At 40.0% G+C, this 27,359-nt stretch overlaps 1 protein-coding gene across 2 annotated transcripts in view; it reads left to right on the plus strand.

Moving 5' to 3' along the window:
• TTC29 (tetratricopeptide repeat domain 29) overlaps nucleotides 1-27,359 on the plus strand; it is a 143,087-nt gene that overhangs the window by 23,087 nt on the left and 92,641 nt on the right. For both annotated transcript variants that reach the window (XM_048508830.1, XM_048508831.1), the window contains exons 6-9: nucleotides 1,804-2,027; nucleotides 6,971-7,156; nucleotides 24,597-24,809; nucleotides 27,142-27,227. In XM_048508830.1, the coding sequence (XP_048364787.1) occupies nucleotides 1,804-2,027; nucleotides 6,971-7,156; nucleotides 24,597-24,809; nucleotides 27,142-27,227 (709 nt within the window). The remainder of the gene's footprint in view (nucleotides 1-1,803; nucleotides 2,028-6,970; nucleotides 7,157-24,596; nucleotides 24,810-27,141; nucleotides 27,228-27,359) is intronic.

The raw sequence follows: 27,359 nt of genomic DNA on the forward strand, positions 1-27,359 counted from the left end.
TTAATGTAACTATATGCTTCTGTAGGCATAGATAGTGAATTTGAATCAGAGAGCTCCAGTTGAAATGTTGTCCTTCCATCTATAAAGTTATAGCTACAGTGACAGCTTCTAAATTGATATATTTCATTCATTGCTATGGATATTGTAGTCTACTTAGCTATAAAAAAGTGGATTTCCCCCCCAGTTTACCAGAAGGAAAACATATATTTAGATTGATGGTGGGGATCCAGATTTGTAAACTTTTGCTTATGAAATAGTCACTGACGATATATGCTCATTGAACCAATTGAAGAGAACTGTGTTAGTAAACCAATTGAAGAGAACCAATCTTGTCATTGAACCAATTTAAGGCTCATTCCGCACATGCAGAATAATGCACTTTCAAACTGCTTTCAGTGCTCTTTGAAGCTGTGCGGAATGGCAAAATCCACTTGCAAACAGTTGTGAAAGTGGTTTCAAAACGCATTATTTTGCATGTGCGGAAGGCCTAAGAGAACTGTGCTTCACCAAGGGGCGTACCATCCACGGGGACGGGGGTCAAATGACCCCAGGCGCACCGGCGTTGGGATCACAAAATCGCCTCTCACCCCTCTCCTCCCCTTCGCTGACCTGGGTTGGCACGGAACAGAGCCAGCCTGCTGCTACCGTGTTTCCCCGAATATAAGACAGTGTCTTATATTAATTTTTGCTCCCAAAGATGCGCTATGTCTTATTTTCAGGGGATGTCTTATTTTTCTGTGTTCTGTTCGTCGGGCATGCTTCCAAACAAAAACTTTGCTACGTCTTACTTTCGGGGGATACCTTATATTTCGCACTTCAGCAAAACCTCTACTATGTCTTATTTTTAGGGAATGTCTTATATTCGGGGAAACAGGGTAGGAGCCGGCCTGCTACTGCAGCACCCTTCCGAGCCACCTCCATCCTTCCCCACGTCCTTGGGGGAGAGGCTTGGGGGAGGGATGCACCCAGAGCAGCTGTTGTCCCCGGGCACCATTGTCCCCCAATATGCCTCTGGCTCCACCCCTTACACTCTCTTGGGTTCTATGATTGTTCCCTGTCATTTGGAAAAACATTTAAATGCTTTATTTAAGTTATACCTTAAAAGATACGTTACCTTTTGGAGATATTTAATTTAACCTGAGCTTTTAATTTGTATATCTGTTCCATGTTTATTAGTGGAATAACTTTGGTATAAATTCTTCATTGTATCTCTCAGGATATGTAATTTGGTTTTAAAATTAGGTAAAATTATTAAACTTCTGTGTTACTAAATTAGTCCCAGTTGAAGACAGATATCGAACACAGGCAAATAATATGTAAGTAGTCTGGTTATAACAAATACTATGTCAGGCATTTTAAACCAAACCACCATAACCTCCAGCAAAACTATTTAACATATACATTGTTTTGACATGCAGTATAAGCCTAGTTTCCGCCACTGTTTACTGTTTTAAGCAAACTGTGAGTGTGTGTTTCAGTAAACAAATGCCAGCCAGGTTTTTTTTTCTTTGTGTAGGTTAACTTAGTTGACCTTCTTAGCTGATTTCAATTGCAGAACACTGTTATATTTATAATGCAGTTCTAGTAGAAATATTCTTCAACTCCTGTTGCAGCATTCCCTGTTGAAAGGGTTCTGTCAGATAATAAGAGGGGAAAAAAGAACTGATAAAAATAACATTTGCCACTTTTTAGTCACTTAGGCATATAGAGAGAGAGAGTTTCTTTTTTTGTATCATGATTTCTTTTGTTGGAAGAGTATGATTCAGATATAAAGGATTAAAATAATCCCTTTTAAATTCCCAGTTACCGGAACTCGTACAAGAAGAACATCTGCATAGACATGCTGCGACAGGGTTATCACAAGTCTTTTGCTGAGCTCTTTACTCTGATAGAGAAGTGGAATGCCTTGAGGGAGGCTTCGGGGCCTGGGTCAGCCATATGGCTGCAGAAGTCCCTAGAGGAGCAGCCTGATAAACTGGATCAGCTTCACTACTTTCTGACCAGGGCTGAGGCAGCCCAGCGATCAGGTAAACAGGGGAATTCTGGGTAATGGAGCAGTAAGAGTTGCAGCAGCATGTGCCTGAGGGAAGATTGCAAATTGTTTCATGTATGAATTTGAAACATTACTAGAACTTAGCACGTCTCAGTCTTATTCAGCTGAACTGTATTTATAAAATAAGTGATGGGTTACAGTTAGGTTACAGTTAGTGAATTAGGTTACAGTTAGTGAGACATTCAAGTGACTAAATGTGTAATGTCACCAGAATCCTTTTTCTACACTTATACCCATGATAACCAACAGTTCAATTGTGATCTCTTTCAGAGGTTTCATACAATCTGTTTCTTTTTTGGTTTTGATTCTGTAATACAGTAACTGTACTATTTTGTCATATTTTGTCTAACAATGTCAATGTTCTAAGATGTTTCATTTACCGTATTTTTTATAACTCTCCATTCTTAGGCTTTAGTAGATATTAGCAGTGTTTAATTACTTCTAATTGCATCTATTTTATCCTTCAGGCTACAGTCCTGCATTCAGTTATATATATTTAAATACACTAGTATATAGTATATAGTTATATATGTTTAAATACACTAGTGGAAATCCAATCCAATCCAAAAACCTTTATTGGGCATAAACCAGAAGTACTAGAAAATTCATCCAAGGCACTTGAAGTGGGAGGGAAGAGACATTATACATGCACGTTCTATATGCCATGCCTGTTAAGATTTCTATGTCTCATGATATATATTGCATTGATTTACTCTGCACAAACTGCTTTGGAGTTCCAGTGAGAAAGGCGGACTATAAATATTGTAAATAAATAATTCTGGGGAAAAAATCAACATGTTTGGCAGCTTAGAGCTGTTAAGAGGGAAGTGGGTAGGGTCAGGGTCTTAGGCCCAGGCTGTAAATGAGACAGGATATCTTTATTGGCATGTAAAAAATAATGTAAGATTATTAAGTGTTAAAATTAATAGCTGATAAAAAGAAATAAAAATTAGTGATTTAACAGCTCTGTCATTTGCTTGTTTTAACAAGACTTCATTTTTAGTGTCTGTGATAGAAATTTAGCAACAGAGCTGGTGAGGAGTGGGTCCTTATTAAGAGGAAAGTAAGTTGCTTCTTTTCGCTTAGGGCTGTTTTAGCTTGAACTGCTGCCATGATTAATTTCTCATGCAAGTCATTATGAGGCTGTCAGTCAAGAAGAATGTGAGGAATAGAATTTGCTGTTTCTCCCAAGTCGGGAAAGAAGAACAAGGAAGAAGCAGGAGGTGTGACTAAAGGTGGTATAGGGCCCAGCATCCCACAGATGGGGCAAATCTGAGATATCTGGATTGGTTCAATTTTGGGCATCCCTGGTCGAAAAACAGGGGCCACAAGACTTCTAGCTGGAAACAAATGGGACAGGGGAGAAAGGGGCTAGCCTGAATCTGAACAAAGAACATTTAATATTACATTTCATAGCATATGCTGGCGTCTGTCAAATGTTGAGTGTTTCTGCTGCATTTGACAACTGAACAGTTTCAAACGCAGCTTGTATTCATAAGACGTGGTTGTCATTGAAATGGTAAGCCTACTCCTGAATTGTGCCACTTCCTTGTACGTTATGTTTTCACCTTTCAGAATTCTCTTTTAGGAAAACAAAACGAAACAAAACCTTGCACAGAGCATGACAGGGAGAAAGATGCCAAGCTAGCGTTTCTCCTTTGATTTGGCATTGTCTATTATTCGCACCTATACAACCAATATTTTATTTGCCTTACTGGGGCTGTACAAATTAATTCTATCTGCAAGGTTGGCTGTGTAGAAAAATGATTATAAACTAGATTGAACCATGATAATGGTGGTAGACAAAGCTGTTTTGAACCAAAAGTAACAGTTTTCCATCTGTGAAAACTATTTTCTCAGCTATCTTCTGGTCTTTCTGGATTCTTAAACTAAAAAAAGGGACCTGTCCTTTATTTTTAAAAAGTTTAAATGGCTGTTTAAATTGCATTATCGTTAGCTTGTATTGGTCAGTTTGTATCCAGGATAATTATACTGAGATGTTGTCTTTGTCACTGCTTATTCTTATTCACTTGAAGGACAGCCCTTTGCGGGTCACATTAAAGTTCATTCAGTCAAGGCTGTGACAGTAACAACAGTCAGCCGCAGGTCACGTTCTTCTCTTGAGAATTGTAGGGTACTTACTTATTTGCATAATTTTACAAAACTCTGTTGCCTTGATACTCAGTGTCAAAGAGAAATTAAAGCTGTACTCTCTATAGATATTACTTTCTCCTAATTAGCTTTCTCCCTATTTTTCTTTATTTTCCCTTATTTTATCTGTTTGTGTGGGATGGTATTTTACGGTTCCATTGAATAGATGTATTAGCTTTAGCTTTTACAACCCATGTAACCCACTGAAATTGATGGTGTTGTTAACTTTGAGGACAAGATGCAGTATTAAGATGGGGTGGGTGGGTGATTGGCTCAGCCTCATACATCTAGAGAGGCACATAGTCCTTTGGATTGACCCCACCTACAAATACTATACAGATATTTTTGCTAGAGTATTTTTTATTGTTTAACCTGCTTAACCTGAAAATGTAAACAGTATATAGTCTATCCTTTCCACTTCTTTTATGACGCACCTCAAGCTGCTGATAAAGAATATTGCTAACCTTTATTTTTCAGGCTCCAAATAATTTGATGTCCAGAAACCATTAAACACTAGAAGGATACTACTTGTGGAGGGTGCCATGATTTGCAAGGGAATCCTTTTTTTCCTTTTTCATATTTCAAGGAATAAGATCTTAAAATACTACCGAAATAATTTTAGTATCACATACAGGCATCAGAGGAGAAAGAGGCTTCCCCCCCCCACCCATTAAAACCTCTTGTCAGTTTCCTCCACTGCTGGCACCCAGCATTTTGTGGTGCAGGGATTTTCTGTGTGTGAAGCTATTTGGTGAAGGTTACCCCAGACATTTGCTCTGCAGGCTCTGATCATAGGTTCCTTTTCAGCCTGAAAAGTATATGGTTGTACTCTGATCATCCTTCCGATTCCGACAATTTAATGTTCCCTTTTTAAAATTTTCACACTTTCAGAATCACAGCCAATTTTCATATCACGTCTGCCTAGCTTTGAAGATAGTTCATCGAAAATAAAAAAAGGAAAAACTATATATTGCCAGAATTGGCAGGATGAGCAGAGTACAACTATCTACTTTTGGGGCTGAAAAGGCACCTAGGATCGGAGCTTGCGGAGCAAACATCTGGGGTAATATTAATCAAATAGCTGCATGCATGGAGAATCCCTACATCACAAAACATTGGGCACCACCAGCAGAGGAAACTGACAAGAGGACTTAATGGTTGGGTGGGGAAAATAAGATGTCTCCTCAACTCCTGAGCTCCACCCAGCTTGCAGGAAACAACTTGCAGGGGAAAAGTCCACTTTTTGGTGTCTTCAAAAAAAGATGGCTTCAACTGAAATAAGGCATCCTGAGGACGTTTGGGGGAAAAAGCTGTGTGGATTTTCTCCCTGAGAAGCCTTTTTCCCGTTCTCAGGATATCTTATTTGTCCTGTGCAGAATGAACTTGTATCTAATTTTGAATAAGGGGCCTAGAGAATAGATTTTAAAAATCCACACAATGGAGCCATGGTCCAGTAAAGATGATTTTAATATGCACGAGGGGATCCTGAGGTTTGCAAAAAAAAAAATTACATTCCTAAGTTAAAAATTTGGGGAGTTTAACAACATCCCCCCCCCCCCCGGAAAATTCCAGTTGTGAACTCATGAAATCCTTCAAGATCACAGTCAGTGTTTGGAGTTGCCTAGCAACTGAGGCAGTGGAGCTCAGCCCTTTGCTAGGACTGGAGATTTGTGGAAAAGCAGCAGCAGTGGAATGTGGTGGGAAGAGAGGAGAAAAGTAGAGAAATAGTGAGATAGAGGAGAAAGGGATGGAAGAAAGTGGGAGCCAGGGATAAAATTTCCCTCCTTTCTTCTGTCTCATGGTTATACATATACTTCAAAATGCACATCTGTTAATAATGACTTTAAAAAACATTACTTTCTTATTTTTTCCATATTTTTTATCACAGGCATAAATTGCCGGCATTCTTCTAACTAAAGAATATTCCCAAAGATTCCCAGTTTTTTATATTAGCCGAAAGTGGTATTAGAAACAGTTAGCAAGATTATAACAAGAATTATAAGGGACAGGCAGAAGAACCCTGTAGTTCAGAGATATAGTATACCTATCCATAGTATTGTTCTCAGCAGACGTTGAGTCACACCAAGAGGAAGGAGGTTTGACTTTCATTCCAGTAGTGCCCTCAAGTGCAGCATTTTACCTACTCTTCTCCCTCTTTCCCCAAGGAGCAAACGGAAACCATTCACTTATGGGGATTAGTTAAAAGTGTGCCTTAAGTGAAATAGATCAAGCGTTCAGTTGACATGTTCAGTTCAACTTCTTGGCAAGACCATGTCTGTTGAATGATGGCCATCTGAATGCATTTTATTTACTTTTCCCCCTGTAGAATTACTGTTTTAGAGCGTAACCTGCTCATTGCAGCATAGCTTTACCTTTTCATTTGCACTAGGTTTTTGTGAAGTAAACTAAATTTCGTTAAATTCCTAACAGAGGGACATTTGAAATGAGTTTGGAAATATCACAGTACAAAAACTGGTTTTCCAAGTTCCCTCCTAAAACAAATAGGGTGAAATATGAACAAGGTGAGTGAATAAAGAAATGAAATTTCATGTAGGAAGGAACATAGGAAGTATGAACAAAATACCTCTGAAAATCGTTATGCATACGTGTATGGATGTAGATAATTATATACACATATAACATATCTTACATATATGTTACCTACATATGTTACATAGCTTTGATTAACAGAAAATTATAAATAAGACTTACTATTGGGAAATATTTTAGCATTTCTCAGATAAAATTATTTTCTTTTTACTGAAGAATACTATGAAGAAGTGTATGTCAACCAACTCAGTTTGGCCTATTGCTTCAACAAACCAGAAGACAGATGGTTGAGGAATTACTTCTATGAACAATGCTACAAAACTGCTCAACTAATTAAAATTGATGGCGGAAGGAAAGAAGCTGAAGCACAATCAAATATGGGCCTGGTTTATGAGGAGCAAGGTAACTTACAGTTTATATCACTGTATCAGAAGTTATAGCAAAGGTTGCAAGAAAATTGTAGCTCAGCAGTTGGGGCTCGCTCCTCCCTCAACCTTTATGTGTAGGTTGGGAGCAGGACCAGCCAAGCACACCCCTCCCATCTCCATGTGGAGGTCAGGTGTATGGCCAGCCAGCTGGCTCATGTCAGATCTCCACGTGGAAATGGGGGCAGGACAAGCCCAACTGCTCCCACCACCAACCTCCACATGGAAGTTTGGAGTGCTGCCAGTCAGGCTTGCCCCACCCCATCTCCATGTGGAGGTCAGGTGTGAGGCCCACCACACCCAATCTCCACAACGTCCATTTGATCCTGACTGAGGCCAGAATCAAGCTGAGCACACACCAGTCCCCCCTACAAGTTGGAGTCAACAGTATACACATAGAGTAGGACTGGCTTTGTGCTCAATTTGCTGCTGGCCTCAGCAAGTGTTGGGGGCAGTTTTAAACTGACCCCACACTCAAATTCTATGTGGAGTTTGGGGGTGAGGCCAGCCCACCTGACCCTTTCCCAAGATCCACATGAAGTTTGAGAGTAGTTGGCCTTTAACTGCGCTCTGGCCCCAGATAGAATTGGGGTGCAATTGCGGTAGGGGGGGTGCAGCAAGAAGTGTCCCCCAAGAAGTGGCATCTGGGGCTCTAGCCCCCTTGTTCCCCCTCACTACACCAGTGGCCTAGTCTCATCTGTTCTTTATGTTGCTATTAATCTCAGTGTCCACCCCCTTACTCTTTCCACACTGTCTTTTCCCTTTCTTCTGCCATGCTTCATTGTTCTCTGCTCTCAGCCTTTGTCTCCACTTCTCCAGAATCTCATTCCTAACCACATCCCTCCTAGGTGTGACCCATGGTCTGCCTCAGGAAGCAGAGTCAGAGAGGAGAGCAGTACTCAACCAATTCTGCATCCCACAGGCACTGGGTGAACCAGTTTCCTTTGCTACCAGGCAGGAACATAGGATTGTCATATTTGGCTGGTTGTTGCTTCACAGTAATTTTTTTTTCATACCTGGGGAGTATCCCTTTGTTATCTGCATGACTTATATGAATCTATGCTGTTAGGGATGGTTGTACAATTTTGATATGATAGTCAACAAAAAGGCATCTTGCGGCAGCAAAATTGGAGATTTTGGTGGTAAAATGCAGAGAACTTATTGGAGTGTGTCCAATTATTGGAATAAAGGACAGATCAGAATATATGAAAGGGTCCTGTTATTAGGGTAATATTGCTGACTCCAAATAGATTTCTGCTGCTAGATCTGTGATACTATAAGGTATTTGATTTTAGTCCTTGAATGTCCTTTATTTGGTGAAAATAGAGACGCATAAGGATGAATTTATGAGCAGTGATCAAAGTTTTTCTTTCTTCTGTGGGATAAAGATCTAAATATTACTAAGTCCTCAGCCTCTTATCTTTTAGTAATTTAGCATAAAGTAAATGCTAAAAACATTTATCATTAGGGTGGGCTTACTAGGGAAGAGGGAGATTGTTTTTAAAAATATATATACTGTAGTTAAGTTTAAGGCTATGGCCAAGACAACCTTAGTATTTAAGGGATGAAGCTTTCTTGTGGGTTGATATAGGGATACATAACGATAGGCATTTTTTAAAAAGTGGAGCATAGAATACATTGGGGGATGGATGGGGTAAATTTCTTTACAAAACATCTGAAAGTTGAAATTTTGGTTGAATAAGAGGGGAACTTCCTAATCCCATGGTCCCCAGCCTTTTTGACCCTACAGGCACCTTTGTAATTCTATCACAGGTTGATGGGCTGAGGAAGTTTCAAAATGGTTGCCAGATGAGATGGAGCCAACCATGACACATTAAGTCCTGTCCACTACAAAGCCTTTCCGTTGTACAAATGTCAAACCTGGGGGTGGGGAAAGAAGACTTTTTCCATTCTTTGTATGGAAAAATTGGGAAATTTGAAGAAGCGTGGAAAAAAACAGATGTGAAATATTTTCTTTTTCATGAGAAAAAACTTTGTCTTGCTCAGTATATCACTCTTTTCAAATATATAGCATGAAAAATGTTTGCAAATTTTCTAGCGCTAAGGAAAAAGCCCTCTTATAATGTGAACATATACAATATTTTAATGTAAATAAGCTTGGCAACAATTACTATTCTATAATGTTCTCAGTGATAATATGATATTAAAAGACTTTGATGTTTTCAGTGTTACAAAACTTAACTTAATATCCAAACATGCCTGGTAGTCCTACCTTTTTTTATTTTGGTTACATTATTTGAACAGAAACTTTCATTTTTTTAATTCCGATTTGTATTCTACTCTCAACTTTCATTTTTCCTAGCTTTCAGATAGCAAAAATTGAATAAACATGTGTTATTGTGGCATAGAGCTCAGTGTGGAGCTCATTCTCAAGGACTGGGTATACCTACAGTTTTTTTTGCATACAACATGATGACATTTATATTTTAACATTACGTAAATATGCCAATCATGCAATTTTACATGGTAACTAATAATAAATGATGCATTGAATGTTAAATTGATAAAAGGGGATTGGGTTTTGTAGAAAAGTAAATATTGCATATATTTCAGTTTTTCCAAAAATTTCTATTTTTCCTGTGGCTTCAGAATTTTTGGAAATTGGAACTCCATAGAAGCAGGGGTGTAACTTGCTAAAGCAGCACCCATGGCTCACCCAAAGTGCTGTGCTCCCCCCAGATTTGCCAGTCTGATTGCCCTGCCCCAAACTCCATGTGGTGTTCAAGTGCAAGGCCAGCCACCCCAATTATTATGGGGAGTTCAGAGGGGCCCATTTGCTGGTGGCCGGAGCCAGAAGTAAACTGAGCATCAAAGGCTGATTGGCTACTGTTGGCTCTGCCACCCAAACTCCACCTCTGGTCAGATGGAGCTTGGGGGCAGAGCCAACAGTGTAAAACTAGAGCCAGCCAGCCTTCACTGCTCAGTTTGTTGCTGGCCTCAGTAAGGCTTGGGGAGAGCTGAGGTCAGCAGCAAATGGGTCACTCCAATTAGGATGGCTGATCCCACACGCAAATTCCATAGGGAGTTTGGGGGCGGGCCTAGTCCAGATGGCCCTCTCTCAACCTCCACATGGAGTTTGGGAGTGGGGCGAAGCTATAAGGGAACGGGGGTTACACCGCACATCGGGTGCATGCCTGGGGATGGAAAATCTCCCCTCCCCTCCCCCTTCCCCCATGATGCCCCCCCGCATCTGCGCCTACCCCATTTACCTAAGTTCAGCCTGGAAAAGTTGCTCTTAGAGACAATGAAGTAAGCCTTGCATGTTTCCCAAACTCTCACAAAATTGTTTCTTTCATGATTACTTTGTTATAAGGGCAACCAAAATCGTGGTGCAACTCTCTCGAGAGGGAGGAATTTCTTGAGAGTTTGGGAATACTTATTGAACATACATGGCTTACTGTAATGTTTGTGAAGGAGCAGGAAGGGTTAACTGATCTGACTCCTGCAGATGTTGTGCTGTTAAGGTGAGAGGTGCATGAGACAGAAGAGAAGGCTGACAATGTGCAGGAAAGACTTGGCCATCCTAAGCCTAAATTTATTGTTGAGGTATATACCTGAGTTGGCCTCACTGTAGAGCTAGCACTGCACTTTTGGTGATGCTTAATGTATTCAGATAGTTTTGGATATTCAAGCATTTGATCTATTGCTATAATCTTGCAAGTACAAATGCAAAATTTTGTCCCCATATTTATCTGTTTGTTATTGATAGTCCATTTTTCTCACTAAGACTCAAGGTATTCTGGCTACCATTTTTTAGCCAGTTTTTAGTGTTATATGAAGTCAGATACTATACCCTGTTGAAAACCCATTTTAGAATTGTATTCTTTGTTTGAGAATTGAATTTGATACCAAGACCCCATCCTTTACTGTATCATTGTGTGTGTTCCATATTTCCAGGTGCTGTAAAACATATAACCATTTTAATTAGCCAATGAAGTTTGACTTGAGATGTCAATGTGAGAATTTCTACAGTATGTTAATGTGGAATGTCTTTGACTCTGGTGCATTTCCTGCCATTTCATGGCCAGAGGGAAGCTCCCATAAATCCAGAATGATAAGTCTAAGGAGTAGCATGATTGAAAGACTTATTAGATAATTCAGTTCATCTCCATGCATGCACAGGATTTTTTTTTTCAGATAAAGGATGTAATCTTATTACATTGAAATAATATATTGCTACAGATATTGAACTGACAGTTATTAGGTTGAATTGATTCTGCAATGATTATTTGTATCTCCAGTTTAGATGAATAATATATTGAAATCTACAAATGGGATTTTACATGACATGATAGAATAGTATGTAGACATTTGGTTATCCTTTTAATCTTAACCATGTTAAAATGGGTGTGTAAGGGCTAAACTTCATTAGCACTAACAGATTTAAAGGATTTGTCATCTATCACTTTTTTATTCATATTATAAATTATATTTGTTTTCATTTTTAAGATAAGGAAACAAGTACTTTCAGTGAGCAAAATTTTCATTTTGGCAGCATGTACAGAAATCCATGCTAAGCCAGTACTTGGGTATGCTCTGATGCTTGTTATAAGGGGTACAAATACCCTAGAGGGGTTTAACTTCTTGTGATCAGTAAAATCAAGGATGGACACTGAGAATCAACAAAATTGTACTTAGTTAAAATATATTAATTACAAACAGCATGCAGAATCATGTGTATAAATATGAGAGTGACACACTGTGAAGGCAAGGGCCACTAGGGGTATAACTCCCATCTCCCTTATTCCCAAAGGCAAAAAAAAATGTTCCCTAAGTCTTCTAAGATCTTCTTTTCTTCTGATCAATATTTCTGGTAATATTTTTAGTTGTCCCACCCTGTGCCTCTTTAAAATAAATGTATATCTGAATCAACTTAGGGAACAGAAGTGATCCCCCCTCAGTTTTACCTCAGATAACCACACAAGAAACTTTTTTCAAAGTTTAATTAATAAATAAATAAAATTTTATTAAACATTTCAGGGGATTAGGATAGGAGAGAATATTGGTAATGTGGAAAGAAGCAGTTTTATATACAAGCATGAAGTTGTTTTCAAAGTTCAGCACATGTTAAGATTTCAGTTGGTCATAGGGTTATGAATGCTTTAAAATATGATAGGAATTCAAGATGTTTCACAAGCTCGCATGTGTTAACTCTGTTGCTTGTAAACTATAAAGAAGGGAGTATTCTTACAACTCACTTTCCCTTCAAACTTCCTAGACTTTAGGATTACTTAATAGTATTTGAAATAAATCCTTCTAAACAACTAGGGATGGGAATTATTTTCACACACACAGCATAAATTCCCCTTCTGACTAAAGAATGGCCCCTCTCTGTCAGAATTCGAAGTCATTTCTCTCAGCTATACCCACTTTGTTCAGGAGACAAACTAGCTCTGCTCTTAGAGGAATTCTTTCTCTATAACATCAGTGGTCTTCCTGCGATCATCTCAAGGGAAGGTGGAAGAGGTGGAGGCAGCCCAGATGTTGGTGTGTGGGTGCCATGCATTTTATCTCTATTTTCCAGAAGTCCAGAACAAACATATCCCTGCCTTCTTTCTTTGTGAGCAAAAAGAGTAGTTTGTGGGCAAGTTGTTGCAGTTCAAGGCAAAAAAAGTGGCTTCTTGCTTTTCAAGGTCTTTCTTTCTCTTCTCCCTCACTTCTCTAACTTTCATATTGTCAGGAGGTTTGTAGCTATGTGATTGAGATGCATTCCTACCTCATTGTAACTGCTTAATGCTACAAATTAATGATGCTAAAAGATATATGCAACCAGCCTGCTATATGTTACCACTGCCATCTGGGACATTCTTTCCTTGATCTTTACTTTATGGCTTCCCACGCTTTGTAGATATTGAAGCTTTCCCCGACACCCTGATCCCATGAGAAATGGAATTGTATCCATTGTTTTGTGGGGGCTGGAAGTCAGCTGGCTCTCCCTACTAACTGCTGCCAACCTTGGGGTGCCTCAGCTCTAGGGACTGTTTTTCACAATTTCTTGGAAATGTGAGGGTGGGACTAGATGGGGGATAAAGGGGATGGCAAAGGCCAGGTTTGTCACAACTGGCTTAGCCAAGCTTTGGTGCTTCGATTCCTCATCAATAAATGCTACTGACCAACCCTACAGAGTCCGTTTATTGACTTAAGGTTCAATACATCACTCATATCTCATTTCCAGATTCCGCATGGGCGGAATACAGCGTCCCAGAGACGCTAAAAACAGCATCCCTGCAGCAGCAGCGGCCTCGCAACCCCTGAGCGGCGCGAAGCCACTGTTTATTTCTGAAACACCGGCTTCCAACCACTACCGTGCGAACGGCAGCAGCTGGAAGGGGTCATTTCTCCCCCTTTCCCGAACGCCTACCTTGTCTCCTGGCTTCCGGCTTGTCACAGACGCCAGGGGACACGCCCCCCTGGCCTGCGACTCCAGAGCCGTCGCTCCAGGCTGCCGGGGTGCATCCCCTGGGTTCTGCGACGAGCTGGAAGCCAGGAGACAAGGTAGGCATCGGCGATGGTGCAGCCTGTGTGAAGGCTGCGCCGCTGCCTGCCGCACTCCAAGGACCGTCCATGCGAACGGTCCGGGGGGGGGGGTGTGCGTCGGCATTGTTTATGCCAATGCACCCACACACCGTTATGGTGCTGAAAGGGTCTTTCCTTCCCCTCCCCCATTGCAGCTCCCTGATATACTTGAAATGCTGTTCCTCAGGGTCACAGTCCCCTGAGAACTGACAGGAGAGCTATCTGCAGAGGTATGGTGGGAGAAGCATCAATTGCTAGTCTGGATCCAACCCATAGTCTGTTTCTGTCCAGTGTTACTGGAAAACCTTCACTCATTGTATTGACATCTTATCTTTATTATTATATTGACTATTTACAAACATGTTATTAGATACTCCAACTGCAGCATGCATGTTAATATGTAAATAATATTTAAAATGAAAAGATTCATTGTTAAACCAAATATTTGTCTGGTTAAACTCTAGCCAAAGTCCGAGAACTTTTAGTGGAAAAATATAGCCTGTAATTCAAATGGTACACTCATATATTGCATATACATACCTAATTTGTTTTATCTGTTTTTGCCTCCATTATATCTCCAAGCCATGCTTTGAGCTCAGCTGAATTCAAGAGGCACTTTGGTGACAGGACACTTGAACAAGTTCAAGGGAAACTGGGGAGGGGGCTGCAATACAACTGCACTCAACTGCATTCACGCTAAATTCCCAAGTCTCTTTTTGAACATGCAGGAGTTAAGAAAGCAGTTTGGGTTTCTCCAGCAGTTGTTTCTAAAGAGACATTTCTGTTTTTTAAAAAGTTCAGGTGCCCATTTGGGTCATAATTAGGTTCCATCCCTAAAGTCTAATATATCTTTAAACAAGTCTGCAAATGAAATTTATTACAACTTCAAATGAATTATTTCATTGCTTTTTTAAAATTCATTTCTCTACTCTTCGCTTTTAAGTCTGTTACTGACACTGCCGCTTGTATTTTACCTATCTATTTCCATGGTATTTTAATTATTTACTGCTTAATGAGTTGTACGGAGATCATGAAGTTTCATTCAAAACATCCCGAACTGATTTTTTTTCTTGTGCTTCAAAGCTTCACAAGGCCTTGGAATCCTCCATTAGAACCTGCAGTTCCTGTTATACAGAATAAACCTTTGGCAAGGCAAATTTGATTGGCAGCAGTGGGCAAATCCTTGCTCTAGAGAAGGCCTTTTCAGTGGGACTGCTGCAGAGTACATACACAATTATTGTCTGTAGAAAAACTTTACTGTAAATTGCTAATGTTTCTAGGATTGTAATATTAATCATTATAGATAAATACAAACTATGGCACAATCTGACCAAAGATAACCACTTTTAAGCTTGTCCATAAATCTGTAGTGGACAGTGGCATGGGGGGAAATGGTGCCAGGGCCCTGCCCCCACGGGCCCCCCACCATGTCCACCCCACCCCCACTTATCTTAGTTCAGCCAGCTGCAAAGAGCAGCCAGCTGAAAAAGAAGCATGGCTGGGCAGCCGGCCGGCCCAGCCCCACCAGGTTCCTCTGGGCCCCGGGGCTTGACTGGTGGAGCAGGGTTGAGCAGGATCACCCAGCAATGGCCTCCGCTGGGCCTGGCCCAGTGAAGCTGGTCCAGCAGCAGCTTCTGCCAGGTCAGGTGGGGCAAGGAGGGAAGTGGGAGGGGTGTGGGGGGAAATTTTATCCCCCACATGACCCTAATGGCGTGCACCCCCAAGGGTGTGGTGCGTCCCCGCCCTGTGGTAGCTATGCGACTGGTAGTGGAGCATGTACATGGTTAAATCTCTCCCTGTTAATTCACAAGGATTTAACTTTGCTGAATTGGATTATGTTGCTTTCTTCAGTTTTCGGTGGTAGTATTTCTGAATTACAATAGGCATTCTGGCATCTCACTCTTAGCAGCATCCTGCCCAGAGAAGACTAGCCTTGTCCCAGGCTACATGCCCACCCAGCGCTTCCTCATTATTCACTTCCTCATTATTTGCCACATTATTTATTACTTTATTTATTTACATTATTTGTAGTCCAGATGATTGGTCTTCTGTTTAGACTGCAGCTTGCACAAAGCTAATTTCTCTTCCCTTGTATTTCTTAATAGTTTCATAAAATTCTTTTCATGTGTTTTGATTTAATCCATTTGGAAGGTACAAACTATGTATGGTCTTGATTTTGTCAATATGAGTTTTTTGTTAATGTTATTTAGTCTGCCAATTCAATATGACGTTTTATTGCCATGGCAGGAAATATGAAGTTGAGTCTGTTTGGAAAGGACTTGGTTATTAGCATAACCATAAAAAATTGTTGGCAAGAACTTTTTTTAATAGCACTAATTGTGCATGTGACTAAATTGAATATAAATCCTTTAGCCAGTTTACTTGAATTCAAGACTTTATCAGTTAATGGTAATATTTCTTTGTTACTATTGAATATTGATTCTGAACACATTGTATCTACTGTGCAGTAATTTATACCACAGGATTCTAGTAGTTCTAGGTTTAATTGTAATAAATAGTGCACAAGAAGTGTTTCTGCAAGGTTCCTATACAGTGCTGACAATATAACATTAAATGTGCTTCCTGGTTATAGGAGAGCTGCTGGACAAATGTGCCTGTTATTCTTCTCAGATTTTTATGCCATTGTTTTTAGCTATTTTACTTTCATTGCAAAATGTAAAGTCTAGTAGAGAAGGAAATAATTAGTTGCTCTCAGTATTGCTGAGACATGGAGCTAGAACAGGTCAGTCAGTGTATCTTGCAGATTGCGACATTTTAAATTACCTGAATAATACTCGAAGCGATCTTTGAACCTAATTAATAGCCAAGCTAATTAATGTCAGATTGTATCATACAGACTTAAGACATGTTTGCATTTATTTGCTTATTTAATATAACATTAATGCAGTCCACCTCTCTTTATTTTTCTGTATTGGAAACTTCAAATTTGTGTACTGTTTTCTTAAGTGGAGTAACTCTTCTTTTGCTTCCCCTGCCTTCAGGTAATCAATGTGCTGCTGAATGAGTTCATTTTAATGCATTCAATCATGCCTCTAATGTTTGTAGCTTACGGGCGCAAGCATCAGTAATGCAGGAATGTTATATGGCTTTAGTTTGGGCCATTTCATAAAATATTCATGGAATCAAAAATGTGCATCAAAATAGCGTCTGGGAGAATTACATTTATGTGCCTGCTTTTATGGCAGCTTCGCATTTAAACCCATTTGTGTTAATATCTAGTCAATCTTTCTGTTCAAAAACAGTGCAAAAATGTTAGAGGTCTTCTACATTCTCTTTTTCCAGATCATATTTGCAAAAGATATTTCTTAATATAATATACACTCTTGAGGTTGTTCTGTAGGTTGAATAACCCGTGTAAAAAAGTATAGTGTTTTTTTAAAATCAGACATATATGTGTGGATTGTGTGTTCTATTTATAGCATGCAAACTTTTAAACACATACCCCAGATCCACCTACCAGGAAGGATGTTTTTCTATCGACTTGGTTAGATTGTTGTTCAAACTATACCCTTATTTAAGAGACTAGCAGAAATCTTTTGTACTCATGTTTCTAGTTTCTATGAAAAATGAATGATTTATGATATTTAATTCATTTTAATGTGGTATGTTTGCATTAATATAATTGTTTGGAATAGGACCCCCTATTGAAAGAAACACGTGGTTATACGTCATTTCAGCTATTAAAAATAATTGATTACTGATTGTTAATTTAATGTTGTATCCTGGGGCCCGGTTAAATTCTGACTATTTTTAGCAGTGTTTTAGCTTTCGTTGTCGACTCATTTAGCTGTTGTTGTATAAGAAGTGCTGCTATTTTTTAAAAAAATTGAAATTTATGTTACATTAGTGCAATTTTGGAAATTTGTGTTTGGGAAAACTGCATAACCATATCCTTTTTAAATGACAGCGTGAATAGCATTTATGTGTAGGTATTAAAGTATTTTTTTTCCAGATTTTCTTTATGCAGTGAAGCCACTATCCAACAAAGGCTTATGTATGGAGAAGTGATTGTGCTTAAGTGCTTCTAATTTTGTATTTGTTTGTTGCTCAGATGTTTGGGAGATATGGCGTTTTTGTTGCACCCCAAATTTTCTCTTCAAATAATTCACTTTTAAATGTTGGTTTTGAAAATGTAGAACAATATATTTTGGATTTTGGGTACCCTGAAGCTTTTGCTTCTTCATACTCTTCAGTCTTTTCCCACTATTTCATTAAATCTGATGCTTAAGCTCATCATTAGTAGCAGTAGAAACTAGTAAAGCAATAGCAGTAATGATATTTAACATTTCAATTAGCTTTTCTAATTTAGTACAAATCAATTCTGAATTTTAAATTTTAATCTAAAAATGGTACAGTGAGCTTGTGATACTGCGAAAACTCAATTTTCCTGAGCTCTTTTGGGTGTCCCAAGTTTATGAGAAAGATGTTATTGTTTGCTGTAGAAATGAATAGTGGAGAGACAGGCAAAGTCACAGCAGCAGGTTCAAAACTTCCATATTCTCTCATTTTCCCATTTCGCCGTGCTTATATTTTTCAGGGATCTGATTCAGATATTACATGACTGCCTCATTCTCTCAAGTTGTTCCAATCATCCCCAAGTGCCTACTCACTTGGCCAGATGTAATGTGTGAATCAGATGATTCAAAAGGCCAGAAGCAACATCTGAGATTATGGATGAATTTTCTCATACTCTCAGACATCTTGACATCCTCAAATGTCTCCTTGGATTAGTAAGTATATTATGTGATGATCAAGTTGTTTGGCTGCTGGGGCACCCATGATTGTATGCGCCTTTTCCCAGCAGACAAATGATGTTTCTGCTGCCATTAATTGTGACTACCTCACTCAGTTACTAATCATATGAGTATGCCTTTGACATAGCAGAGACGATATGGGGAATTAACAGTGCCATCCTAAGCAGAGTTATATCCGTTCAAGTCCATTGACTTAGAAGGGTATAACTCTGCTTAGCACAGCACTGTAAGGCAACATTCCCAAGCAGACTTACTAGGGAATAAGTGAAGTCCCATTAAATTCCATAGAATTTATTTCTGAGTATACACACATACGTAAGATTGCACTGTAAGAAACTTAAAACTAAAGAAACTTAAAGCATGGGGGGAGGGCATGCCAGGGCATTCCCAGGGGCGGAACCAACATTAGTTGGCTTCCATTGGCATTCCAGACTGGGAACCCCAACCCCCAGGCTTTCAGTCTTACACCACACTTTTGTGTGGCATAAGCTATTCATGTCAATGGGGCAATTTGACCAGTGGGAGAGATTTCAAAGTTTCCCTCTTTGCTGTGCTGCCCAAACGTCCCTTTGGAGGCAGTGAGGCAGTGAGCCTTTGCTGGGCTGGCTCCACCCATCATGGTGGTTAGGATTGTGCTCTAAATCTTTCTAGCTGTTACTTAGCATCTGTTCTCATGTGTTAATTGCCCAGCTTTTTTATCCTGGTGTTTTTCTACAGCCTTGTTAATTATCTTGGCACTCTTTTCTTCAGAATAATTGTCCCTGCACTTTTATGCTTTGTAGTTTGTTCTCTAATGGCTCTCAGAGTTATAAGAACTCTCAGCTCAAGGGCCCTTTCCGCACGGGCCAAATACGGCGCCCTGGGGACGGCAAAAACGCCGTCCCCAGGGAGCTGTTCGCACCGAGCGGTGCGAAGCTGCCGTTTTCCTACCTCGCCTCCCAAGTGAGGTTTATGGAAAACAGCGGCTTGAAGCCGCTGCTGTGCGAACTTCGCCTTCCCTCCCCCCGTGTCAGGTCGACCTACCTGCTCTCCGGCCCTGCCGCCGGTGGCCTGGGATCTCTCTGCCCTGGCGACTCGAGACAGTCGCGCCAGGGCATGGTATGTCCTGGCCTCGGGCGATGTCGGAGGGCCGAGAGGGTAGGTCGACCTGACATACAGCGCAGCTTAGCTTAACGGAAGTCAGAGGGTCGGCCATGTACTACTCCAACCCTTACCGTGGCCGTATGAGGAAGCGACAAGATTAGTTTCTAGTTTAACATTTTAAAGTGACTGACCCTCAAATGAAATCTGAGTTTTAACATGAATTTGCTGAAGTGAATCACCATATGCAGCCCTGAAAACCCATATTTTCATTTAAGCCATATTTACGCCCAGTGAGCAGCCAAGAACGCATTTTATTTTTGGAGACTGGCTGTTTCTGCACAACATTTAAAACATTTTGCAAGCATATTGAAAAGAACTGTTTTGGTGTCTTTCGGTTTTAAAAAGAAGATGCTGAAATATCTTTGAAGCTACAGAGACTTTAAATCTGTCCAGCCTTGCCAATTCTCATATCGTGGCTATGAAGCTTCAAGGATGCCTCACAGAAAAATTTTTAAGATGGAAAAATTATTCGTTTGTATAATCTACAGGCAATACTGAGTTTATTAGTGCACTGCAATGACAGAAATGGTGGGCAGCCTTGATGCTAGATGAGAAAATGTCCATAGGACACTTCAGCAAAAGGACAGCACAGAGAAGTGGCAGAAAATGGCAGCAGGCAAGGGGAGGACAAATGAAAGTGAGATCTTCAAAATCGGGTGGGAGAAATTAAATGTTTCTTGATCTCTGCACAGCAAGCAGGAAATGTATTGAAGACATTTCAGGAAGGAAGAGCACTAGTTTAGAATTTCCAAATAAAATAGTTTTGGGCTGAAATAAAATGTTTTCAAAACATTTTTTTTGGGGGGGGGAAGCTATGCAGAACATCTTCCCCCAAACGCTTCTGTTTCTCTCCTCAGGACGTTTTATTGCTGTTGTGCAGAAACAGCCTATGCGGAATGGAATTGTTTTGATGTCAGAATAGATAGAGATACTTTGGACGTGCACCTCCACTGTTTGCCATTACTAACAATATTTTTCTTAATGTTTTATGCATTTATTTGCTTTTTCAGCAAACCCCAGTGTACAACTAAATAAGATGAAGATACATGAATCACAGTACCAGGTTGCTTAGAAACTGTAGGCAAACCCAGATGAAAATTGCAGCCATTATCTTTCACTCACTTCATGAAGTTTGCATCACTTGTGCATGTGAAGGAGTGATTTCAGTAGATTCTCTATTCTTCATCCCCTCCGCCCAAGAGACCCATCAGGACTGGCTTTTCAGGGGCACTAGGATAGGGTGGTAAGAATCCCTTCCACGAACACACTCTGTTTGATGTCTTGGATTTTTTTACCCATAGTTTTTTGCCTGTAAGGAATTCATGATGATTGATTTTGAAAATGTAGCTGTTCTGTGCAGGACTGTTTATTCCTCCATCAGTTGATAACTTTTAAATAAGCAGGTTTTTAAAATGTTCCTGCTTTCTTATTTGTTACTTTTCTTGGAACTTCTGCAGTGTTAACAGTTTAAAAGGTGTCCTTTAGAAGTTGCTTTCTTCACCAACTACATTTTGAAGGCATATATTGCTGTCTGAGGGAAGTAGCTAAGAACCCTCCAGAACTTACAATAAATTGAGTACAACATGCGTTTCTTGTGTGGTAAAAAGTTGGCCATAGCCGTTTTATTTAACAAAATTGGTTCAAGGCAAACAAAGCGTATGGCGCAGCATGGGGGTCTGATCTGTGTGCTGGGCAGCCCGAGTGCTGTCCCCCAGACACCTAAATTTTTCTACAGCACGCTTGCTGCTGAAAAATTAATGCCCCCTGGAGCAGCTGTGAGATTCCAGATGGGCGGTTGCCACTTCCTGAAGACTCCACTGCTGCCAGGGGCGCAAGCCATATAAGCCCACGTCTGGGCAGGTTACCCTTTGGCTTGCTGCACCCCAAACCTCATAAGGAGGTTCCGATAAAGCGGGTATTTCACCCGCTGACCCTAAACTAAAGATCAGTCCCCCATGCGCAATCCGCCAGCCCTTAACAAAACAAACATGCATTAACAAATAACAAATACAGGGAGGGTGGGTGGGAGACTCGCGTGCTCCAGCAAATGGCAAAGCCGGGCCTAGCCTTAAATAGGCTGCCCGGCCCTCCTCCCAGATGACGTCAGGGCGCCCCGCGTCATTGCAGGGCGCCAAGAAGAACCAAAGCCTCGCGAGCAGAGGGAACTCGCGAGGCAGCCGGGAAGGCGGCCGCCCGTGGGAGGCTGTCCCTTCCCCAGCAGCAATGGCGACCGCGGTAATTTCGCGGCCGCTTATTTACTGGTTTAAACAAATACTGCTATTCTCAAAAGAATTCTCTTTTAAGAAGCAGATACTAAAGGGATAAATTTTATAAGGTCTTATTTGCTTTATTACTTAATAGAAATTCTGTTGTTGTTTTTTTAGGAATGGAATTTGGTGACTAATATATTTCCCACTAATTTGAGTCCCTTTAGTTTCTGTATTACTACCGGAAGCTGCAATTTTGATAAGGAAAACTATATAGAGAAAATAGTTATATAGTGTTGTCTATTTAGAGCCCTTGCAGGTTAAATTCAGAGCCAATATGATGAAATGATTGAACTAGAATTAAGGGGACTAAAGTTCAAATCCCTGCTCAGCTGTAAATATCTACTCTCAATCTAATCCAACAAAGTGGAGTAGTGAGAATAAAGTAGAGTAGGAGGAAAAAAACCACTCTGAGTTTCTTGGATAAAGAACAGGATAGAATATAATTCTTTAAAGTGCATTTGTCTCTAGTATCATATGGAAATGTGCACACAATGTAATTCATTAATTTGAAGGACTTCTCCAGGAACACAAACCACTTAGATAAATTTTGGGCAGTCTTCCTTCATAAAGAAGGGACTCCAGTCGCCTAAAAAGACTGAAGCATCTGAGACTTCAATTTAGAAAAGAGACAACCAAGAGAGAACATGATAGAGGTTTAGAAAATTATCGACCTGTTAGAGGCAGTTGACAAAGAGAACTTCTTTTCCCTCTCCCAAAATACTAGAACTTGAGGGCATCCAGGTAAATAGATTCAGGATGGACAGAAGAAATACTTCTTTACACTTTAAATGATTTTAAAAGTATCTTTACACTTTAAATGATATTAAAAGTATAAAGAAATACTTCTTTATACTTGGAATGATTAATATCTGGAATTCAGTGCCAGAAGGGGTAGTGATGGCCTCAGTCATATATAACTTTAAAAGGGGGTTAGATGGATTGATGGAGAATAGTTCTATCAGTGGCTACCAGTCCTGCTGACTAAAGAGAACCACTGCATTCAGAGGCAGTAAACCTCAAAATAAAACTGCAGGAAGGCAAAATCAGGGGAAGGCCTCAGCGTTTATGTCCTATTATTGGACCTCCAGAGGAAATGGTTGGTGACTAGATAGATGCTGGACTAGATGGAGGAAGAAGAGATGGTTTTTATATCCTGCTTTGCCATAAGAAGTGTCAGAGGCATAGAATCGCCTTCTCTTCTACTCCCACAACGGGCACCTTGTTGGCTGAGAGATAGATCCTGGACTAGATGGACAGGTTGGCTGAGAGAAGTTTGAGAGAACTGTGACTAGCCAAGGTTATCCAGAAGACTTCATGTGAAGGAGGGAAGAATCAAACCTGGCTCTCCAGATTGGAGTTTGTTGCTTTCACCATTACACCACTAGTCTAATCTATGAGGATTCTTCTTATATTCTTAATGCATAAACCATACAACTGTAAATAAAAACAATTGAAAACTGGCCAAGAAGTTGCTGGTAAAAGCCCAATGAAGAACCAGGTGGTCAAGGCAGTAATAGTTATAAAGACAGCAGTATGCAGGCCACAAAGTAACAACCTGAAAAAGAATGAGGTAAAACGTCCATTAAAAACCTTGGTGAATAAAAATGTTTTGGTCTTGTGCATAGATGATTAGTACGGAACTGCTTGGTCAACCCCAAGAGCAAAGGCATTCCAAAGACTGATGATTAATGATGTATAGGTTGGTTTTTAGCTTTAGATTTTTAGAGAAATATGAATTTCATTATTTATTTAGATAATATTTGGAATAATGTATCTGTCCCAGAAATAATTTTTATTTGCAATTTCTATAACTGTCACCTGCCAGTCCAAACTATTAATGCCAGCATATCTACAAACCAAATGTCCTGTTTTATATAATGTTCCTCTAGAGTGGCTATGAGCATGCCTCTTCCTTATGTTTTGGGAATAGGCTTTTGAAATATTTTCGGTTTTTCATAACTTCTACTGTTTTATTATAAAATACCCAGTGGTGGGATCCAAAAATTTTAGTAACAGGTTCCCTTGGTGGTGGGATTCAAACAGTGGTGTAGCGCTAATGGGACTGGGTGGGGCATGACGGGGGCGTGGCCAGGCATTCTGGGGGCGGGGCATTAATAATTTCTCTGTTACTGTAAAAAACCTCTTACTGTAAAAAAAAAGTTCCTAATTTCCAGCTGGTATCCTTCTGTCCATAACTTAAACTCATGATAGCAAGTCCTATCGTCTACTGCCAACAGAAACAACTACTTCTCCTCTAATTGACTGCCTGTCAAATACTTAATACTTTCAAAGACTTAATTTTGTTTCTAGAAATCAAAAGGAGGAGACTTTCCTTAAACAAGGAACTTTACCCTATTTCTAAAACATGTTTTTAAAACAGCCCAACAGGGAGAATGATCCTGTTTTCTACCTTCGCTAACCAGCCACATAGGAAACAACAGGACTTGATGATTTTGGGACCTAATGGAATTTCTAACGGAAAAGCAGACCCAGTTAGTAACCCCCTCTCGGCACACACAAATAATTAGCAACCCACCCTCGGGAACTGGAGAGAACCTGCTGGATCCCACCTCTGAAAATACCACACTTTTAATCAGTGCATAATATTCTGTGGGGATTATCTGATGGTGAGTTTTTCAGAATATTTTGTAAAGTACATGTCTCATAATTATGACTGACTTGTGTTCTTCAGGTCAGTTCCTGAAAGCTGCAGAACATTATGAAGCATTTTATCACTTGACAGTGGGGCGGATATGGAAAGATGAGGCAGGTCGGACTCTTAATACACTAGCCTGTGAGCATCTCTGGAGGATTTACACATTACTAGCAGACAAAATGCTACAAAATAAAGAACACCAAGAGGCCATCAAAACTCTAATAAAAGCTTTTCGAATGGCAAAAGAAGGTGGGTAGAAAATAACACTCCTGCATTTCTTTCTTTAATGTGCAGCCTCTCTTTCCCAGGAGTAAAGTAAAAAACATTGCCAAGTGTTCGATGATTATTTTCTATGAAATTCAAGACAAATGCTATCAATATATTTCTAAATCTTGTTGTAAAACAGAAGTACCTACTTGCTGACAACTAGTAATCCATTTATTTCTTGAAAGCTTTTAACTCCAAAAATGCAGTCTTCTGGGAGTACTGTGGTAAAACAATGAGACCATAATCAGAAGTAAGGTCACTGGCAACATTTCTGGTTGTGGTTCACTGATTATTCACTGTTATATATATTGGACAAGCTGTTAGCTAATTATGAAAATAAGACAGTTTGGTTATATGTTAGAACTGACAGGTTTATATAACTCTTTGGATTTCTAATACATGACACATTTCAAAGTATGATTGTAAGAAAAGCTGTTGGTGATGGGGGCCAGTAGTAAAGGTACTGAATACTGATTTAATGTATAGACAACATCCTTTCTATAGAGTAGATAATGTATGTGTCAGATAGACTTTGTGATTTACTCAGGTAAAATTTGATACCCAAAGTAGCTTAGACTTCATTGCTTCATTTTTTCTTGCCTGTCCACACACTAATTCATGTGGGGGATGCTTAACTGTAGTGATTTTCATATGGATGCACTTATATGTAGGATTATTACAATCACTGTGCTTGGGTTAAATTCTATTGTTCTTGACCACTATACCTGCTTTTAACAAGCAACCAAATGTGGGAGATGGCTAGTAAGTCCCACTGGTAATCAGCACTTGTAGTACTGCAAGTCAGAAAATTCTGGGCACAGGATGAACTCATTTCTTGAAAGCTAGCATCCTGTGGTTCTATCATTACTTGTTAAGAAATTGTGTTCACAGATCCTGACAAATTATGAGAACAGAATGCAGGACTTACAGCCCAATCCAGAGGGGCTCAGCAGGCGAGAATGGTGATGCTCTGGTGCCACCTGAGCCCCTTTAAGGGACTTTCCCGCAGCATAGAAAGCCCCAAAATCTTTTTTAAAAACCCACTGAAAGTTCCCCCATAAGACAGAATAGAGATACACCACATGGGGCCTGAGGAGGCACTGGAGGGTGACTAAGGTTGGCCCTGCTCTTCCACCCCACTTCTGCAATTCCCCTGGCCATGCAGGTGCAATGTTTTGCGCCAGCGGGCCTGATCAATGGAGCCAGCTTCTAGGTCAGGCGCTGTAGAGCTGGGCAGTACCCAGCCACCTGGGAAAGTTGCCCACCCACCAGCACATTTGCCTCTTGTGCCTACAGAATGGGCCCTCACACTGGCACTAGGGGTTCACTGTTTCCAGAGGGGGTTCACCCCAATTTGGCTTGGGCTGCCCATTTCTTATCCAGCTGTTTTTTTCAATTGAGTATTTCCCTGGTATGGGAGGAATTATAGTATTAGAAGGGGCCATACTGACCATCTAGTCTAACCCCCTGCTCAATGCAGGATCACATAGTGCTAGGATATACATTTCACTTGTATTCAATGTCACCAAGTTATTTGAAACAAAATACTATTTTTCCAATCAGCCTGTGACTGAAGATTGTTCTTTAGCATGGTGGTTTTTTGGGGGTGGGGGGAGGGGAGAATTCTAGGGATCATTGTCTAAATTATACATTCAGAGTTTTTTCTTCCATGGGAATCACACCTTAGGCAGTATATCCTAATTCCATTTCAACACAAATATACGTTGTCTTGAGATTTGTTCTGTTAGATCTCCCCCCAGAGGAACATGTTATGCTGCACTTTAAAACTTAATATTATTGAAAACATCTGCTGTTGGAGGACTTATTTATACACTCTGCATAGTAAAAATTTTAAATGTTAGCATAACATTATTGCTGCTATTCTGGGAATGAGGGTTCAATGCACTAAATGTGAATGGTACATGTCATTCTAGTCATATATTTGGGATAAGGATGGGTCTTACAGTTTTCGAGAAAGTGGTCAATAAACATAAGGTGCTTCCCTTCCGTGAGTTTTCCTGTTGTTCCTAAGGCCACTAAGATCATACTTTCCTGGTAACATAATTCTGTCTCAACTTCCTTGCATACTGCTCCTTGAGCTCTGAAACAAGTGATACTATGTTACAGAGTTATTTATGAAAACACAAAATGTTTTTAAAAATATCTTTCCTTTTCTGACCATAGAAAATTTCAGTATATATCAAAGAGATAACATATTAGGAAACTGATGTTGAAAACTGCATGCACAGCTAGCTGTAGTTTAATTTCTTTTTAAGTCTAATGGCAACTAATGGTAGCCTTCCTGTTCATCTAGCGGACAACAAGAATACTGAGGCAGAAGCTGCCTTCTGTCTGGGTATGGCTTATCTTGCAGCTGGAGAAGAAGATACAGCAATATTGGTAAGTTTATCTGATAAGTGTTTTACAGATAAGTGTTTTTTACAGTTTTATCTGATAAGGTTTTACAGCTTTTAGCAATCCTAAGCAAAGGTACACCTTTCTAGGTCCATTGATGGGAATGGGCTTGGAAGG

The sequence above is a fragment of the Sphaerodactylus townsendi genome, linkage group LG10 (assembly GCF_021028975.2).
Source record: "Sphaerodactylus townsendi isolate TG3544 linkage group LG10, MPM_Stown_v2.3, whole genome shotgun sequence".
In the NCBI taxonomy this organism is placed as follows: Eukaryota; Metazoa; Chordata; class Lepidosauria; order Squamata; family Sphaerodactylidae; genus Sphaerodactylus; species Sphaerodactylus townsendi.